Raw genomic sequence first — 20,363 nt, 5'->3', positions numbered from 1 at the left:
TGTTCCAATGGTTCACATTTTAGAATGATTCCTGATAAATGATACATATTGGCCCAGTTAGCATGCAGTGCTAAACCATGGTTTAGCCTTATATGCAAGAGCTGGAACAAACCCCCCCACACAACTCAGACTCATGCACTTCACTCCCTTCCATCTCCTCTTCCCATGCTGACTTAAGAGGAGGACTGTGACATCCTTTACTCTCACTTTCACAGAATCCTGACTTATTGTTGCATAGGAACCAGAGACCATGACTTATAACAACTTCTGGTTAGTTTCAAAGCAAATCAACTTGAAACCAGAGGTTAGGAAGTGGATTTGTCAAGAGTTATAAGCCACAGTCTCTGGTTCATATGCAACAAGTCGGATTCGGTGAAAGTGAACATCATGTGACTTGCAGTTCCACATTCTGTGAGTTCATCTTCAAATAACTTTGAGGTGCTGAACAGCTTCCATTGATGTAGAAAACAGCAACACACAAGCTGCTTATGTGGAAATTGTAAATGCATTGCCTTCCCATTTTTTCCAACATGGCATGCTGAAGTAGCAATCCTGTGCATAAAGGGAGCGTGCAAGTATATTTTGTTTTTATTAACTGGTCTGCTGCTATAGTTTGACTGGTCCCCTGTGGTGTAGGAAATGAACAACAACTGGATTAGCACGCATGGAAATAGAAACCTTTGATAGAAGTGAGAACCATGATCACTCAAAAAATATTCTCTACAGATTTATAACGCTGACAGCCATAGTTGAACAAATGTCAGGTATGTTAGTATTTGTTGTTAGATGTGGGAAAAAATTATTAAGTCTATTAGCCACATACTGCAGGCTTTAACATTGCCATTTAATTTCTGGGATTAATCCAAAAGCTTTATAAGAGTGCTCTGTGGCATGCTCCCTAATGGAATTTGCATCCCTTTGCAGTAGCACAAAGGAACAATGTGTGCTATGCATTTACATTCCTACCCTTCAGCCTGGCTGTAGTGTGTGATATGCCCAATGGACGTGCAGAACTAGAGCCAGGTATTTAAAATAGCACCTCTCTGTGGACAATATCTTGTTGTCCTTCTCCAACCTTAGTTCCCCCAGCTTCTAAACCCAGCTGTGCAATTCATTAAAGCACGTAGCTTGCACGTGCGGCTTCAAAAAGTGTAGTTGGGAAGGGCTGTCTGGATCAGAATTATGGAAGATGACTGCTGCAGTCTCCGTACCGCCGGCCCAGCTACAGATTATGCTAAGCGTAGTTTTCACCCCAAGACAAATAATGTCTTGGGGAGGATTTCCATTGGGATCACAGTGTAGGGGGGAAAGGTGAACACCACTTGTCATGATACCAATACTGATCCATCCCCACACACGCAAGTGTCTAGCCAAGGTTTCTGCTGTTAGTGTGGATGGAGCAGCAAAGGTTCAGAGGTTGACCCAGCATCTGCACCTTGGCAGCACTGTGACCCAAGAAGCTGAAGCACCCTGCTTGTGGGGTGTTTCCTTTTCCCAGGAATCACCAGACAAGGAGAGCTGGGAGCACCTATATACTGTTGCAGAAAAGAAGGGTTCTCCTTGACACGGCTTTAAAGTTCACTCACAATCACTACAGTCCCTTCCTCCCCTCCTTCTGTGTGCCATCAGCTTCATGACCACGTTTTTGGTTCCCTCAGCACAGTTGGCAAATCTTTAGACATCTACTTGACAAGCAGATGCAGGCTTTTGAGCAGTCACTTTGAGTGAAAAACTGGTTCTTATTTGAGGTGGCTGGCAACGATTGTAACATCTAGCAGAGATTTGAGCCCTACCTGCCAGTGATATTCAAGAGGCTGTTGAGCTAGTGGGCTTCGGAGTAAATTCTTTTCACACTGGAGGAAGATTTGTGCTTGGTAGTAAAAATATGGAGCTGGTTTATGTTCTGGTTCTATCATGAACATTCAGTGCAAGTTTCCATATATGTGTAAAAAAAAGTCAGTAATCTGCGAAAGCTACAGTCTCATGATGTGATTGGAAGTTTCCATATATGTGTAAAAAAAAAGTCAGTAATCAGCGAAAGCTACAGTCTCATGATGTGATTGGAAGGCATGTGATACAGCATTGGTCTTCAACTGGTGCGTTGGGATGCACTACTGGGTCATGACTTGATCTATGATGGACCACAATACTATACAGTGGTGCCTCGCAAGACGAAATTAATTCGTTCCGCAAGACTCTTCGTCTTGCGGAAATTTCGTCTTGCGAGGCACCTTTTCCCATAGGAACGCATTAAAATTTAATTAATGCGTTCCTATGGGAAAAAAAGTCCGGGGGCCCCTCCCGACCGGCACCGGAGCCAAGCCAAGCCGCGTTTTAAGACTGCAGTGAGCGAACAGCAGCGCTGCTGTTCGCTCGCTTCAGTCTTAAAACACGGCGCCGCGGCTCCGGGAGGGAGGGAGGGGGCCGTGGCATCATGCCCGACGTCGGGCATGATGCCACGGCCCCCTCCCGACCGGCACCGGAGCTCCGCGGTGCTGCGTTTTAAGACTGCAACGATCGTTGCAGTCTTAAAACGCAGCTCCGCGGCTCCGGGAAGGAGGGAGAGGGCCGTGGGATGATGCCCGACATTGGGCACGATCCCACGGCCCCCTCCCTCCCGGCACCGGAGCTCCGCGGTGCTGTTTTAAGACTGCAGCGATCGCTGCAGTCTTAAAACGCAGCTCCGCGGCTCCGGGAGGGAGGGAGGGGGCCGTGGCATCATGCCCGACATCGGGCATGATGCCACGGCCCCCTCCCGACCGGCACCGGAGCTCCGCGGTGCTGCGTTTTAAGACTGCAACGATCGTTGCAGTCTTAAAACGCAGCTCCGCGGCTCCGGGAAGGAGGGAGAGGGCCGTGGGATGATGCCCGACATTGGGCACGATCCCACGGCCCCCTCCCTCCCGGCACCGGAGCTCCGCGGTGCTGTGTTTTAAGACTGCAGCGATCGCTGCAGTCTTAAAACGCAGCTCCGCGGCTCCGGGAGGGAGGGGGGGGCCGTGGCATCATGCCCGACATCGGGCATGATGCCACGGCCCCCTCCCGACCGGCACCGGAGCTCCGCGGTGCTGCGTTTTAAGACTGCAACGATCGTTGCAGTCTTAAAACGCAGCTCCGCGGCTCCGGGAAGGAGGGAGAGGGCCGTGGGATGATGCCCGACATTGGGCACGATCCCACGGCCCCCTCCCTCCCGGCACCGGAGCTCCGCGGTGCTATGTTTTAAGACTGCAGCGATCGCTGCAGTCTTAAAACGCAGCTCCGCGGCTCCGGGAGGGAGGGAGGGGGCCGTGGCATCATGCCCGACATCGGGCATGATGCCACGGCCCCCTCCCGACCGGCACCGGAGCTCCGCGGTGCTGCGTTTTAAGACTGCAACGATCGTTGCAGTCTTAAAACGCAGCTCCGCGGCTCCGGGAAGGAGGGAGAGGGCTGTGGGATGGCCCGACATTGGGCACGATCCCACGGCCCCCTCCCTCCCGGCACCGGAGCTCCGCGGTGCTGTGTTTTAAGACTGCAGCGATCGCTGCAGTCTTAAAACGCAGCTCCGCGGCTCCGGGAGGGAGGGAGGGGGCCGTGGCATCATGCCCGACGTCGGGCATGATGCCACGGCCCCCTCCCTCCCGGCACCGGAGCTCCGCGGTGCTGTGTTTTAAGACTGCAGCGATCGCTGCAGTCTTAAAACGCAGCTCCGCGGCTCCGGGAGGGAGGGAGGGGGCCGTGGCATCATGCCCGACATCGGGCATGATGCCACGGCCCCCTCCCGACCGGCACCGGAGCTCCGCGGTGCTGCGTTTTAAGACTGCAACGATCGTTGCAGTCTTAAAACGCAGCTCCGCGGCTCCGGGAAGGAGGGAGAGGGCCGTGGGATGATGCCCGACATTGGGCACGATCCCACGGCCCCCTCCCTCCCGGCACCGGAGCTCCGCGGTGCTATGTTTTAAGACTGCAGCGATCGCTGCAGTCTTAAAACGCAGCTCCGCGGCTCCGGGAGGGAGGGAGGGGGGCCGTGGCATCATGCCCGACATCGGGCATGATGCCACGGCCCCCTCCCGACCGGCACCGGAGCTCCGCGGTGCTGCGTTTTAAGACTGCAACAATCGTTGCAGTCTTAAAACGCAGCGGCGGGGTTCCGGGAAGGAGGGAGAGGGCCGTGGGATGATGCCCGACATTGGGCACGATCCCACGGCCCCCTCCCGACCGGCACCGGAGCTCCGCGCCGCCGAGTTTTAAGACTGCAACGATTGTTGCAGTCTTAAAACGCAGCGGCGGGGCTCCGGGAAGGAGGGAGAGGGCCGTGGGATGATGCCCGACATTGGGCACGATCCCACGGCCCCCTCCCGACCGGCAGCGGAGCTTACCTTTTCGCTGCGGTCGGGAGGGATGTTGTCCGCGTCTGCCCTTTTGGATCGACTGCGCATGCACAGTCGATCCAAAATGGCGGACGCGGACATCACCCCTCCCGACCAGAGCGAAAAGGTAAGCCAGCTTACAGTGGTACCTCGCCAGACGAATTCGTCTTGCGAAAAACAGGCATAGACGAATTCGTCTTGCGAGTCAACTAAAAACTCGCAAAACCCTTTCGTTTTGCGAGTTTTTCGTCTAGCGAGGCATTCGTCTTGCGGGGTACCACTGTATATGGTAAAAAATTAAGAAATTGTCCCCAAGTTCAAATTTGGGTTACATGAAGAGGTCCTAGATCTGAAAACATTGAATACTACTGGGATACAGCAACCTTGCTAAAACTAACCCTTTCTAGATCTGGTTAGTTGAATGGCAGATTTCCTGGGATCCCAGTGTACAAAGCCTTGATGGGACCTAAATGAAATAGACAAAATAAAGCAAGACTACTATTTTGTTTTTCTTTCATTTTTTGGAGTAAGATTCAGTAGGTATTTGGTATTATAGTCTCAAGCCCAACGGACTATATCTCTCAGTTTGTATGGGACCATTCAGCCTTGCAAAGGGAGGGGAGAGAATGTTTGCGCATTTCAAGGGTAGGTGAAATCAGATGGTGTGGGCTTACTTTTAAAGTTGTGGAGACATGGGGCTGCTTTCTCCTATTTTTTTAACATAAAGGAAAAGCTTTGTCACCACTTCAAATGGCAGCTTGCTGCCCTCAGCAGCCCTGTAGAATCCCTTTGAAATTTGTGACAGACTGACCGCTGGGAACAAAGGTACATCATGGCCAATGGGGACAGTCACACTTTTCCCTCCAAGAATGCTCCTTGGAAATGATGTTTTTCATGATGTGTAGTGTCTTTCCTATGGAATATTCGTCCTCAGATTTCAAAGGTATGTCACTAGGCTACCCCTTAGTGTAAAGCACTGTACAGTTCATTTTCTGTAAATTCATTTTCTGCAGTGAATGGTACCAGAGCAGTTAATCATTAGGAAATCAGAATACAAAATCATTCAGATAGTTTTAATGGAATTACCTTCACATTTAGACTGTTACTCTTCTGTCGTGTAGGATTGCTTCCTTTTTAAGGTGGGTGGGGTTATTATTTTTTAATAGATGTGGTTTATGACAAGTGTAAGTAAATGCCATCTAAATGTTTTCTTTATCATCCATTACTCTGATTACAGTTATTTAATCAACAATGATTGAAATTATTTTCAACTTTCCCAATTACGATTCTGCAGTGAAATGCTCATCTGAACAACAGTTCCAATCGCTCTCTTTTTATCTGCAATTTCTTTTTCCTAGCTAAGACGTGAGAAGATAGATCTTGAAAACACCCTAGAACAAGAACAAGAAGCACTAGTGAACCGTCTCTGGAAGAGAATGGACAAACTTGAGGCAGAAAAACGGTCTGTCATGGCTTTCTTTCTGCAATTCCCCCCCCCCCATTTTGTGGTAAAACTAGAATATTTCACAATATCATTTAAGTACTAATATAGTAATTAAAATAGGAAAGCTACATTTTTTGCATGCATTGATGCAAATAGTGTTTTATTGAAGATAAGAACCCTCTTTGAGCATCTGTCTGAACATACCAGGGTTAATTAAAATTATGTAAGGGGTAGAACTATGCACACAAGCCCGCTCCCAATGATATGTGGCCTCCTCTCTGACCTTAGTGCTAGGTGTGTTTGAACTGAGTGCTCTTCGAAGCCTCTGCAGCCCCCATACTTGTGGACCTTGGGAGTAAGGCTTGCTTGCGCAGCCTGCCCCTCAACAAACTTTTAATGTTCACATGTTCAGGCAGATGCTTGAGAAGGACTATAGAGAAGGTTGCTGAGTCATGCGGTAAGGAGCAGAGCGGGATGCCTGTTGGTGCTTATTCACCGGTAGTCATCCTCTGTGTCCTGTGACAAGCCTCGGCTTAATGTTACAAAACTCACTTGAAAACAAAAACATTAATATTCATGTAACAATCCTGACTAGTCTGGATCTTCATAGGAACAGACTTTTTACAGCATTCAGTGGATTTCACAGAACTAGTCAAGTCTTTGAGGCTATGAATATTTGTGATGGTGCTGTTGTTAATCTAGTTAATGAAGAGGTTAGAGTGTGATCTCTCTTGGCCTCATGACAGTTTATTTGATCTTTCAGATCACATTGGGCTGAAAATGCTTTTTTATGGCTTGGCTATGAGATTTATTATGTCATGTGTTCTTTTGCTCCAGTTTGCTTCAAATGTTGTTGTTTTTTAAAGCATGGAGTTCTCAGTGCTACCTATATAGTCAAATGGTGCCCATCTGATTTATTGGATAGATTTTTTCTTAAATACAAAATGAGCAAGAAATTGCTTTTCATATGCGTGATATGTAAAAGGGACTTTAAAACAACTTTTTGAATACATTAATGTTGACTTGTCCATTAAGAGCGTGTGAAGACACTAGGTGAATGAAAACGATAGTTTTCAAAGTGGTAACTTAAATAAAGTATTCATTTAGCCATGTTGTAATCTGATTATTTGAATTACCATCACAAGTATCGGAGAAAATTCAACTAATCCCATAAATCCTACCACAGATTTCTGATCAGGTATGAAAGTTAAAAAACAAATAAAACAAAGCTCATAACTTGGCATAAGATACCACCTCAACAAGTATTGACTACAAGACTGAAGAAGAAGAGTTTGGATTTGATATCCCGCTTTATCACTACCCTAAGTAGTCTCAAAGCGGCTAACATTCTCCTTTCCCTTCCTTCCCCTCAAAAAGCACTCTGTGAGGTGAGTGGGGCTGAAAGACTTTAAAGACATGTGACTAACCCAAGGTCACCCAGCAGCTGCATGTGGAAGAGCGGAGACACAAACCCAGTTCATCAGATTACGAGTCTACCGCTCGCTCTTAACCACTATACCACACTGGCTGGTAACTGCAATACAGTGGTACCCCGGGTTATGTACGCGATCCGTTCTGGGTCACGGTACGTAACCCGAAAAGTACGCAACCCAAACAAGCGCGCGAAAAACCCGGAAGTAGCGCAAAATGCTTCTGCACATCGCATGCGCTCTGGGTTGCGCTTCTGGGTTACCGGAGTTCGTAACCCGAAAAGTACGTAACCCGAGGTACGACTGTATATTTTCCATCCAGGAGATACGTTATTGAAATTTAGTGTCTGCCATGAATTAACTAGGTGGCCTTGGGCATTTGCCGTCCTTGTCTTTCAGCTCTAGACCCCCATTCTGCAATATGATGGCGATAACAATAATTAGATTAAGTATCAGAAGCACCTTGAACATTCTGAAACACTAGAAAAATGTTTGATAGTGATGACTACTACATCAGTTGTAGCAGCGATGTGGACCCTGACATCTTAAATATATCATTATCAGCTTTGTTGCATTTATAGGATCAATACTGAGTGGTATTTTTACTTCTTGCACAGAACCAGAAAGAGGGGAATAAAAGTTCAGTCAGGTTTTTAAACCATTGTTAAAAGCAACCTATACTGAATTCTTTAAACCTAGTTTAAAAAAAAAAATTAATCCTACCAGTAAATTTTTTTTGTTTATTTTGTTTTGACTATGGCAGACCAACACAGCTACCTACCTGTAACTGTGTCTTTAAACCTATTAGAGATTCTCTAGAATTTGTCTGTGGCTTTCTCTATTGTCTGTCAATGGAAGAATACTAAAATGTGATGGCTCGTTTCCTTACATTTCTGTAAGGAAGTTTTAATACTGTATTTGCAGTTTGTTGAATTGGCAAAGCAAAGACTCCACATTAGGTAAAAGTATGGGCTGACAAACCATGGTTTGTCATTAGGTCCCCATTCCCTTAATGCTTTAGACAACTCCCGTGATCCCTGGTTGAAGCTGAATGGCCCATGCAGTGAACAACACACCATGTTAATTTTTCAGGAAATGAGTTTACCAGAAAGAATACTGACAATTTCAAACCACCTTGCTGTTTATCTGTTGGTGTAATATTACAAAGAATTGAAGCCGGATGTACCAGTTGGCAAGTTTGATGTCAGAAGATAAAATCTCATTTATCTTAATTTCAGAATTCTACAGGAGAAATTAGACCAGCCTGTTTCTGCTCCTCCATCTCCAAGGGACATATCAATGGAGATAGACTCTCCAGAGAATATGATGCGGCACATCAGGTTTCTAAAGAATGAAGTAGAGAGGTTAAAGAAACAACTCAGAGCTGCACAGTTACAGCGTAAGTCCTGTTTGCCTTGGCTATATGGTCTTACTCATAATGCTGAGATGTGCTTTTCATGAACCGTCTCCTTTTTAAGTTGAAAATAATAACTTGAGGACCAAGTCAAAAATACAGTAATTCATCTGTAGTATGCTAAACCAGTGTTTTCAACTACTGTTCCGCGGCACACTAGTGTGCCGCGAGATGTTGCCTGGTGTGCCGTGGGAAAAATTGAAAAATTACTTTATATATAGTCAATATAGGCACAGAGTTAAAATTTTTAACATTTTCTAATGGTGGTGTGCCTCGTGATTTTTTTCATGAAACAAGTGTGCCTTTGCCCCAAAAAGGTTGAAAAACACTGTGCTAAACCATTTTCTTTTGTTCCACTTGGGTAGCTGAACAAATTTTAGTTGGACAAATCCTTTGGGCAGAACTGAAACAATTTTGTTACAAAGTTACTTGTGATCTTATACATTTGAATATGTCATCTTTGCTAAAATGCAATCATACTGCTTTGCTTTGCCTTCAGTAAATATACAGTAGTACGCTTGTTTGATTGCTATAGTGAAAACATATTGGACAGTATCCGGTGAAGTACACCCCACTTGCACCCTAAATCTGTTCTGGGGGTTCCCCAACCCTCTGGTGACAAGGAGAAGTTCCATTGTTCCAGCAGAAATCCTTGTGCCAGCAGAAGCGCTTTAGCTGAACACCACCTGTAGGTCTTCCAGAACCAGCCCTACTGTTTTGCAGGGTGAGGCACCCTCAGTGTACAAAGCAGCATCCTCTTGAGTTATTTATTTGATTTCATTTATTAATCACTTCCCATCAAATAGCTCAAAGGGATTTCATAATGAAAAGGGGGGGAATAATGAAGACAGTTTAAAACTTTTATATATACAAACAATCAAAAACATTTCCATGTGTAAAAAGTTAAAACAATTTCAGCTGCCAGTCTGTTCAGAGTCATTAGGTGGAATGAGTTTAGTCCTAACAGCAAGCAGTTTCGGACCATCCCTAGGTCCTGCAATTGCCTAGGAGCGTAATTGAAGATTTCTGGTCATGCAACCCACATGCCTTTTGTGCTACATCATCATAGCCTTCAAGGAACAAGTGTGGACATCTTATGGAGAAACACTGTCTTGTGCATTTAATGTGCACACATGGTGACTAATAGTCCTAAATAACAATAAATAAGTGACCTATTGTGTAGAATTGCTATTCCCACCCCCAGAACAACAGGCATCAATTCATTGCGTTTGACAGAGCCTTGAATTTAATTTTATATTGGCCTTATCCTTGCGATAGCCGAATTTAAACAAATAGCTGTTCTTTAAAGTGAGATTTAACTGTGTGTGTCTATGGGTTTTGGGTTGTTTTTTTAAGGGCGATATCCATTGTTGGTCATAGTTGAAATAGACCTACTGAAATCAGTGGACTTAAAGTATAAACTCTGAGTATGACTTTGTTGAATATCACCCATTGAATCTGATACTCAGAAGAATGTTTTTATATTACTCCCAATTTGGTTTCTCGTCTGCATGAGACTAAGTGTGCAAGAATGAAGGCTTATATCAGTTTTATTGTGTTTAGAGATGGGATTGGGGCGGAGGCTAAAATCTGCCCAGGACCTTATCTCAGATTTAATATGAACAATAGTTTAATGTTCTTATTTCCTTTGGGTGGAGTGGGGAAGAACCGTGCAAACAATTGCCTGTGTAGTCATCTTGATGAATGTGACACCCTGTTTTGTCCTTTAATTCTTACTCTCACATTTTTAATTTAAAATCTAATAAAGCATTTTGGAATAGCAGTGGATTTTCCCCCCAGCTTTGCTTTCTGGGGAATAATGTTTTGAATAATATATTCTTGCCATTTGGAGGTGAAAGTATGTTGTATGCTGAGACCTTGTATGCAAGTTGAGAAAATTAATATTCTTCACCTTAAAGGAGATGACATTAATCTCTCTGTACTTGTCGGTCTCTTCTATGCATTGCCTTTACTTTACTGTGCTTAAAAGTGGGAACAAGGGCTCTGAGTAATAGCTGTGTGCAAATACTGGCCTGATTTATTGCCACAAGGGTGGATCTTGGTTTTGCTCTTCATCTTCTGAACATTCCGTTCTTGTCCTTGAGTGACCTGATGAACAAGTGAAGCTCTGCGTGTGTGGATGTGGTTGATTTATCATTGCATATGCCACCAAAAGCAATCATAAAAAGATCCTAACTAACAGAAGAGCTGCAAAAAAATACAGGAGGTCTTTGGAAGCTGCTGAATTTCAGAATGGTCCAAATGACCTAAGAGAGATTCTGTTGTACCCTTGTCCTGTTTGTGGGCAGTTGATGGGCCACCATGATAACAACTGCCTTTGCCTCGAGTGCTTTCTCAAGGTGTGAGACTGAGGAAGAGGGAAGCTTCCCAGTGAGAGCTGCGAGGATTCACATCTCTGTATGTGGAATGAAAATTAAAGTTCTCAGGAGGGCTATATACACAACTTTGGGCTTTATTATATTATTTTATTTCTCTTTCTTCTTCCTTTTCTTTCTTTCCTCTGTCTCCTCCTTATATATGTTGTTATTTTGACAAGTGTTTTATTCATCATATGTTGAAAATTCTTTTAAAAATGGATTATAAGAACAACCTGTCATTGGCCTGCCAATTGTTGTTGTTCTTTAGTTGTTTAGTCTTCTATTGCCAAGAGGTGATGGGACAGTGCCATGATCTTAGGTTGTGGGTTTTTTTTACAGTTTTCATGGATCACTGCTCTGTCATGGCGAAGGGGCTTGAATACTCAGAGAAGCTATGAGCTATGCGTGCAGGGCCACCCAAGGTGGACGGGTCATAGTGGAGAGTTTTGACTAAACGTGACTCCACCTGGAGCAGGAACTGGCAAGCCACTCCAGTATCCTGCCAAGAAAACTCCATAGACAAGGCATAGGCAACCTTCGGCTCTCCAGATGTTTTGGACTACAATTCCCATCATCCCTGACCACTGGTCTGTTAGCTAGGGATCATGGGAGTTGTAGGCCAAAACATCTGGAGAGCCGAAGGTTGCCTATGCTGCCATAGACAAAGAAAAACAGGCAGGCCTGACAATAGGGCTCTTCTATCTCTGTATCAAATTTCAGCTGGGACTTTTAATTCTACTTGAATGCCTTCTCTCATTACCTTTCTGGCTCAGGAGCCTTTCTCTGGGGTTCCTCCCCACAACATTGTTACCCCATACCTCCTCTCAATTTGGCACAGGTCTTCTGATTTGTTCCACATCATGGCGGTAATATGCAATGGGGGCCTTTTATGCAATCAAACAGAGCTGGTGGGGCGTAGTCATCATGGTTTTTAACATTTATACACAGCCTTTCCATAAAAGATGCCCCTAGGATTGTATTGGACAGATGCTTCTATGTTCATTTGTGAAACTTGCTGGGTGGGCCTTGGGCCATTCAATGTATTTGAAGCAAACCGATCACACTGTATTATTTTTATTATTTATTAAATTTGTGTGCTGTCCTTCATCCAAACATCCCAAGGCAGTTCACACAGAAATAAATAAAAAAACAAGAATAAAGAATACATAGTACAACAAAAAAGACCAATAATAATAACCAATAACCCACCTCACTTTCAATGAGTATACTTTGAGTATAACTAACATTAGATAAAATACAGCTTATACTTCTTACCTCCCCATAACACACAGAAGCATCACCAGTATCATGAGCAATTAATAATTAGTAATACAGTCACTAATATTGTTAGCAGTGAACCAACTGAGGGGAGTTTTTTGGGAGGTGTTCTATGGTGGTGAGGATAATGATGATTTCCCCCTCTCATGTCTCTATAACACACCACAATATTGATAGTTATTTACCGGTATTAGGTAAAGGTAAAGGTACTCCTGACCATTAGGTCCAGTTGCGGATGACTCTGGGGTTGTGGCACTCATCTCACTTTACTGGCTGAGGGAGCCGGCATACAGCTTCCAGGTCATGTGGCCAGCATGACTAAGCTGCTTCTAGTGAACCAGAGCAACGCACAGAAATGCCGTTTACCTTCCCGGTACCTATTTATCTACTTGCACTTTGACGGGCTTTCGAACTGCTAGGCTTGCAGGAGCAGGAACCGAGCAACAGGAGCTCATCTCGTTGCGGGGATTCGAACCGCTGACTTTCTGATCGGCAAGCCCTAGGCTCTGTGGTTTAACCCAATAATAATTAGTCACTATTACTAGCAATGAACCAAAATTCTGGTATGGAGGTGGGGAGCGTGTTCAAGCAATCAACTAGTTAGTTACTAACTGTCTACTCTTGTTGTAAAAATAAACAGTGAAATCCTTGGTGGTGGTGGGGAGCCTACAATGCAAATAGATAAATCATGCCTTGTGCACTTGGGGATTTCTGTGTGTGTAAGTGTAAAAGGGTTTCAAGGTTTTTAATTATCCTTTTTAAATGAGATCTCTATCCAAACAGTTCTCATTAATGTAGTAATAGCAAACCACTACTGTCCAGCAGCTAATGGTTTCTCTTCAAAATTAAGGCTTTCAGCTGAATGCCTGGTTCTAACTTCATCACTTCTTCAAAGTGGAGAGTCTTTGAAAAAGGAGCAACAGATCTGGTTCAGACTACCGTTTTAACCCAGAATCGGAAGCCTGTGGTCCTCCAGATGTTGTTGGACTCCAGCTCCATTAGACCCAGCTAGTATGACCAGTACTTTGGCCACCTCATGAGAAGAGAAGACTCCCTGGAAAAGACCCTGATGTTGGGAAAGATGGAGGGCACAAGGAGAAGGGGACGACAGAGGATGAGATGGTTGGACAATGTTCTCGAAGTGACTAGCATGAGTTTGGCCAAACTGCGGGAGGCAGTGGAGGATAGGGTGCCTGGCATGCACTGGTCCATGGGGTCACGAAGAGTCGGACACGACTGAACAACAACAGTATGGCCAGTGGCCAGTGATGATGGGAGTTGTAGTCCATAACATCTGGAGGGCCACAGGTTCCTATCATTGGCCTAACCCATAATTTAATGCTTGTAAATAAGCCTGCATGATCCGTGCTCTCCCCTTCCCCTCTGTGCCATGCACGAAAGGATGACCAAAAGTCTCTGTTTTCCAATTTCAATAAACTCTGCGTCTCTGTTACATATGAGCTTGTCAAATGGTGGTCAAATGGGATCAAACTCAGATGAGCAGAAACCTACTCAGATCAATCCACATTTTCATCACTTGGTAAAGGCAAGTTCTGAACTCTAAACATCTACCCATATTTTACTATGCCCGCAGAACAAAACTGAGTTTAGTAATAAAAAGGCTAATCAAATTTTTGATTCTTCAGATTCTGAGAAGATGGCACAGTATTTGGAGGAAGAACGCCACATGAGAGAAGAGAACTTAAGGCTCCAAAGAAAATTACAGAGAGAGATGGAGCGAAGAGAAGCCTTGTGCAGACAGCTGTCAGAAAGTGAATCAAGTTTGGAAATGGACGATGAGAGGTTTGTGTTGCCCATATATTTAGGTGCTGCAGTAAGAAATCAAAAGCGGTCTAAAAACCAGGTTTATAAAAATGGTACTGCCATAAAAAATTACATCCCTTGTCAATTCCCCCCCCCCCAATCATGTATTGGACACTGTCTTTTGTGTCCCATATTGTTACTCTGTGCATTTCCCTCCACATCAGCTGACTTGGTGGAGCTGGGGAGGGGAGAGACACAGCATAATGATACTGGGAGACAAGGCAAGTTGTAATTAGCTGTAGGGCGGGGGGGGGGAGGGTTGTGACACAGGTTTGATGTTTTGGGCAGCTGTCCAGTGTAGGGATATCTTTGCAAGTGATATATATAAAATCAAAGTAACAGTCGAGCCGTTCAGGCCAGAGCATAACAAGATTTGAGCTTCCAAAAACTGACCACTCTTCTCAGTTCCTTTTGAGTAGTGACTTCATGGTACACCTCCTGGCAGCCAGGTCATTTGTGAATTAAGCTAGTGTGTGTTGAGGAGCACACACTAGATCTGTTATGGCTGGCACCCAGTCAGATAAATCCGAGTCCCTTGTGCATTTGGTCACTGCACTGGCTTCAATTAATACGCATAAATTTGCTTATGAACAATTCCTCGGAAAGAAAGCAAACACACATAAGCACATTGCGATAGAGCTTTCCTTGCTTTGTCATTGAAGGGAGGCATTGCCTTTCTGGAAATGGTGCTTGCCACCATTAGTTCTTGCATCAGTACTTTTTAAAATAAATTACTACTTTAAAAACCTTTTAAAACTAGTTGGTCACCAACCTAGACGGCTTTATTTAGAAGAGGATTAGACAAACTCATTTAGGATAAGGCCATCCATGGCTCCTAGCCCCGATGGCTATGCCTCCATGGTCAGAGGTGATAATACTTTCCAGTTGCTGGAAACCATAGGAAGGGAGAGTACTCCTGTGTTCAGATCATGTTAGTTCACGATTGCAGCCTTGCTAACTACTGATGCTGCTCTAGTATCTTCCAGTATTTGTCTCATGGTACACAAGACATATGCTGGAGGGGAATCTAAAAATAAAACTTAAGCAATAGTTCTTGGAAAGAGGAAACTCATCCATGTTTATCTCTTAAAATAGATATTTTAATGAGATGTCTGCACAAGGATTAAGACCACGCACTGTGTCCAGTCCAATTCCATATACACCTTCACCAAGTTCTAGCAGACCTATATCACCTGGTAAATATATGCACCACTTTCTTCTTTATTTTTAAATGTATTGTGATAATATTTATATTTATCTAATCTTTCTTTTTACAAAAGCAATAAGCGGAAACTTGTGGTGTGTCCTGAATTCTGTCAGAGCTTTTGTGTGTAGTTAGCCAGTAAATGGGATTGAAGCATTTGTAATGCATGGACGTATTGGAATGCATAATTTTTTTTACTAAATTTGTTTGTAAGTTTTGTCCTTTTTCTTCTTTTTAAATAACCCTTCAGTGTAGCTTAGGAAGCCCAGCTGTTGGTGGTGAGAGGCAGATGTGCAGGACCCAGCTGTATGACAAACATGGTGCTAAGTGCTTGGGATGGGGCAGGCTAGAAGTTAAAACAACTCAATCATATCTTGCTTTGTCAATTCCACTAAGCATAATAATTGTGCAAACAGTTGTTCAAATGCAGTTTGCTCAGGTTAGGAGATAATGTCTGTTGCTTTCTTTTTGATAAGGTGCTGGGTGTTTTAGTATCTGAGCCCATTAGCATTTGTAAACCTACAGCATCTTGCTTTCATTATTTTAGGTCTCTCGTATGCAAGTCACACAGTTGGCTTTACTCCCCCAACTCCACACACCAGAGCCGGCGTGTCTTATTATAACAACCCAGGCCTTCATGTGCAGCATATGGGACCATCCCATGGTATTACAGTGAGTATTTAAAAACTAAACTAATGATCTCTACATATTTTTTTTTTGGGGGGGGGAATAATATTCTATGCTTGTTCCATTTAAGTGTCTTCAACCAGACTGCCATTCATTCCATGCTTCCCTTTTTGCACTAGATAAAACGTTTAGATTTTTACTCCAGTATAAAGAAATAGTGCATTGCCTTCCTTCCTCACTTCCAAAATCAGTAATGACTGAGCTATAGATGGCTGTGTTGCTGCGAGATAGCGTGGCTCAGATTTGGGGCCAGAATAGTTTCACCTACGACCTCCCTCCCTCCATCAGGTGCCTTTCATGCGCCAGTTCGGCTGCTATGGTTTCATATAACGTTCAGTTTATTAACTGCTTTCTACTTAAATAAAAAGTTTTTTTTAAAAAGAAGAGGAGGAATAGTACCAGGAGCAGCAAGTGTTAGAAATAAAAGTGATGGAAGAAAGAAGCTTGGCTACATTGAGGATCAGAGCAGTGATATGATGAAAGTCATTCCTGCTCCCCAAGAGAGAAATGCTGCTTTTCACATCTTTCACCACCTTGACAGATGAATCATCCCATATTTTTCCAGGATTAGGTGTTCTTGTAGATATCCTACATATACTATCATTCAGTCATTGTGTACTTTTACCCATTTTCTGCCAAATGGACTAGAAAGATTAGACCTCTTTGTTAAGATCGCCAGCTGTCTGAGTGTATGAAAATCCAGGAAGCCTCAGAGCTGGCCCAACATACTTACTTATTGGCTCTGAGCCCGCAAGGCCCAGTTTCTTTCTAATAAAAACCTGGGAACCCCACTTTGTATTGGGTTCCTGGACAAGCAAATCGTCCATCCCTTGCAGTTCTTTCCATTTTGGACGATAGTTTTCAAGCTTTTGATTCCATTCTTAGTTCCATTCTGTTTCCTCAGTTCTCCTAGGAAACATTTCATAGATTCATATAGTATAGAGTTGGGAGGGACCCCAAGGGTCATCTAGCCCAACCCTCCACAATACAATTGTGGAGCTATGATGATGATGATGATTCAATGCTCAGCCACAAGGGGAGAAGGGTAGCAACAGTGACTGTACCTATTGACTCACTTCCACAAAACTCTGTTAAAGGGCTCCATAGGCCTCTTTCACCGAATGCAAACAGTGATAAAGGCTTTGTGAGAGTTGAGACCAGTGACAGATATAAGGGAGAATACTTGATAGAGCTTCTGTTGCTGATCAGTCTTGAGGGGCAGGTTTTGAAACAGCCCTTTCCCTGAGTATCTTCTGGAGAAAAAGTGGTCCAAGTACTGGATGGAGTGAAGTCAGGATCTATGATGGGAAGCCTTTGGAGTCCTTGGCCTCCAATTGCTTATCTCTGTAACAGTTTCTCTCAAACATTAAAACAAAAAGACAGTTAACATCTAATCGATACACTTAAAGAGTTTCCTCCCCTCACTTGTAACTTCCTTCCTTTTTTTAATTTACTCCAGCCACAGTCCAAAGTGAGGAAAGTTGTGGTTAGTGCCCAGAAGGAATTGTCTCAAAACCATGTTTTGAAACTGTAGGTTCAGCTACTACATCATTAGAGTTGAAACATTGTGTGTTGTTATCCAGGCGTAATTCAAATTCAGTTCTTCTAGAAAGGAGCCATTACTTTCAGCTGCTTTCAAGCTTTCTGCTACCATTTTGTATTTCCACTGTGCAGTAGCATTTGTTCTTCTCATTTTGCCCTTCGTGGGACACGTCATACGACAGCAGCATCGCAGTATCCTGCTAAGAGGACAATGTACAAATAGTCAAAGGTTGGAAAAGGCCAGCTTGAGACCCATAAGTTACCTTTCCCCTGTTTGAATTTCCCCACCAGGAATGAATTTGAATTTAAGTGTGTCAAAAGGCGAGAGTGTCCCTGTCTTGTAACATGAGTCTATGCTAGTCAAAACTCTGGCTCCGTTGTTTTCTTTCACAGAGACCATCGCCCCGAAGAAGCAACAGCCCTGACAAATTCAAGCGTCCCACTCCTCCGCCTTCTCCCAATACACAGACCCCGCCGCTGCAGCCTGCCCCTCCACCTCCGCCACCCCCTGTGCAGCCTGCAGTCCAGTCGCCAGCCACTTTTCAACATTCAATGCATCCTTCTTCTCAGCCTTAGTGCATGTGCTCAGCAAATCTGTATTCCGAGTTGGACTCATAACACAGAGCAGTTTACTACAAGCCAAAGGCTTACAATGGTATATTTGGATTTGACTTATTTGCACTGAAGTTTTTGAGGCTTCACTGTTTAATTGTGTTGTACAAGTTTGTCAGAGGCTCAAATGTTATCACATCTTCTACATGGAAATCGCTTCTGTGCAAGGGGGTGGGGGAAACATGAAACCTGCATGTAGATAATCACATGAATACATGTGGTGGTTTTCATGGTGGGTTGTTTTTTTTTAACATGGATGTGCTTTCCATGTAGGAAGTGTGCTGTATTTGAAGTTGCCGTAAAACGCAGCCAGTGTTGTGGATCTGCAACACTAATTTTAAAATAAAATAAAAATTCCATCAGTGTTTTACTTGAACTCACATGTCTATCCATCCTCTGGCTGGAACATTTGCTACTTTGTTTGGTATTATGGCATTGCTTTGCTGAGCTCCCAAAGCTTTATATATATTTTTCTTTTCTTTTCCCCCCAGGCTTCTAGGTTTGTAAAATAAAAGGGACAGCTTTTTATATTTTTTCATGACAACTTGCATATAAAATTACAGGCACGAGCTGTATGTTACGAACTCCTAAATATTATAGTGTGTTTCAAGCATATAAATCAGCACTACAGTTCAGTAATAAAAAGATACAGCTTTCAGTGCAAAAGTGAAAGTCTGACACCTTAATGCCCAAGCTCACTTTTTTTTTTAATTTTATCCCTTAATTTTCCGATACAGCAGCAAACATACATTGACAAATCCATACCTTTTCTCCAGTATGTGGTACAGTCTGAAGTACAATGTGGGAAGCCTGACTTGTCAGAGTATATAGAATGTATTGATCCATGGACCTTAAAAGTTGATTGTTTCATTTCTATTTCTCATTCATGTTGACCTGTAAACTGTCCGTACTGTTGTTTCCATCACAATGACTTCTGTTAAGTGTGGTTCTGCCAACAAGATCCTTGTGGCTGATTAAAGTGTGCTCTCCAATTTCTGCTTTAGAAAAGCAATTTGTATTAAAAAGGCTGATTTCCCCCCCCTTGTTTAAAATATATTGTGTGACACCCCCCTCCTGAATGTTTGAACCAATATTTTAAGCATTCAAAGAAAAATCAGAAGAAAATATGATTGAAGGTGCACATTATAGCAGCATATTGGTGTAACAGCCGAAAATGTTGTATTGCTTGGTAGAAAAGGAACAGATTGCAGAGAAAAGTTAGATGACAATAGCAAATGCATATTTAGCAGCATAAGCCGGTACAGTGTATAAAGAAATGTATTCTGAAATACATTCTTTCCATTCATTTAGCACAAATAAATTGTTTGGTTTCACTTTGCAGTGTAACAAAGTGTCACTTTTTTCCCCTTGATAGGGCACCTATCTACTTACGCAGGTGCTTTTTTCCTTGGTGCTCCTGCTCAACAGCTTTTACATAATGCGGATTAATTTTTTAAAAAGCAACAACCAAAAAAACCAAGCCTGAATTTGCACAGCTCTTACATGGAATTTCCCTTAAGCCACCATCAAACCACAGATCAGGCCATTTCGACGCCGCAAAATGTGAATCCAAAATAACCACGGTGGTGTTGAAAAAATCTTGGCTGCAGCTTGTGGTGAGGAGGGAGCTTGACCACAGATCCCAGTTTGGATGACTTGCTGCACCAAACCTCGGTTTAGCTTCCCACAGCTTAACAGGGGAAAGGACTAGGGAGGAGGAAAGCAGCTGAAAGCACCTCTCCAGGAGCCCACAAATTTATGTGGTCTCCCCAAATCAAGGTTTGGCTTACCACGTCACGTGAACCAGCTCTCTGTGTGTTGTTAACATTCTGTTTGGGTGGCTTCTCTTGAGCAGCCATAGAGCCAGGTGGAAGCCTGGTTCCTTGTGAACCAGAATTGGCAAATGAGCCTTAGAAGTGCAACTCCAACCAATTCCATGAAATTCTCCCCTCACTGTTCAGCCTTGATTAAGCGGTATTTTGGCACAGGTACGAACCACAGTCAAAGGGGGTTCTCATTTACCCGGGATCTCGGAGTGCAACTTGAAATGTGTTCCACATCCTGGGTGGGGAGTCAAAGGTGACGTTTCACCTGACTACAAATTGTCCGTGTTAGTCACCATTATTGCTTTTGATTATCCATATAACAAATAGAAAATGCATTTATTCCTTAATAGTAATAACTTGTGTCTATCGCGGGCT

The 20,363-nt window shown here is 43.7% G+C and overlaps 1 protein-coding gene across 1 annotated transcript in view; it reads left to right on the top strand.

Annotated features, from left to right (window-relative positions):
* CCDC6 (coiled-coil domain containing 6) overlaps positions 1 to 18,334 on the top strand; it is a 40,881-nt gene extending 22,547 nt beyond the window's left edge. The window contains 6 exon segments of the mRNA XM_033148852.1: positions 5,708 to 5,811; positions 8,462 to 8,622; positions 13,940 to 14,096; positions 15,213 to 15,313; positions 15,869 to 15,993; positions 17,944 to 18,334. Coding sequence (XP_033004743.1) covers positions 5,708 to 5,811; positions 8,462 to 8,622; positions 13,940 to 14,096; positions 15,213 to 15,313; positions 15,869 to 15,993; positions 17,944 to 18,126 — 831 coding nt within the window. The 3' untranslated portion in view covers positions 18,127 to 18,334.
* The last annotated feature ends 2,029 nt before the right edge of the window (positions 18,335 to 20,363 follow it).

The sequence above is a fragment of the Lacerta agilis genome, chromosome 5 (genome assembly GCF_009819535.1).
Source record: "Lacerta agilis isolate rLacAgi1 chromosome 5, rLacAgi1.pri, whole genome shotgun sequence".
Taxonomy (NCBI): domain Eukaryota; kingdom Metazoa; phylum Chordata; class Lepidosauria; order Squamata; family Lacertidae; genus Lacerta; species Lacerta agilis.
The sequence above is the reverse complement of the archived record's forward strand: the minus strand, read 5'-3'. Positions and strand labels throughout refer to the sequence as shown.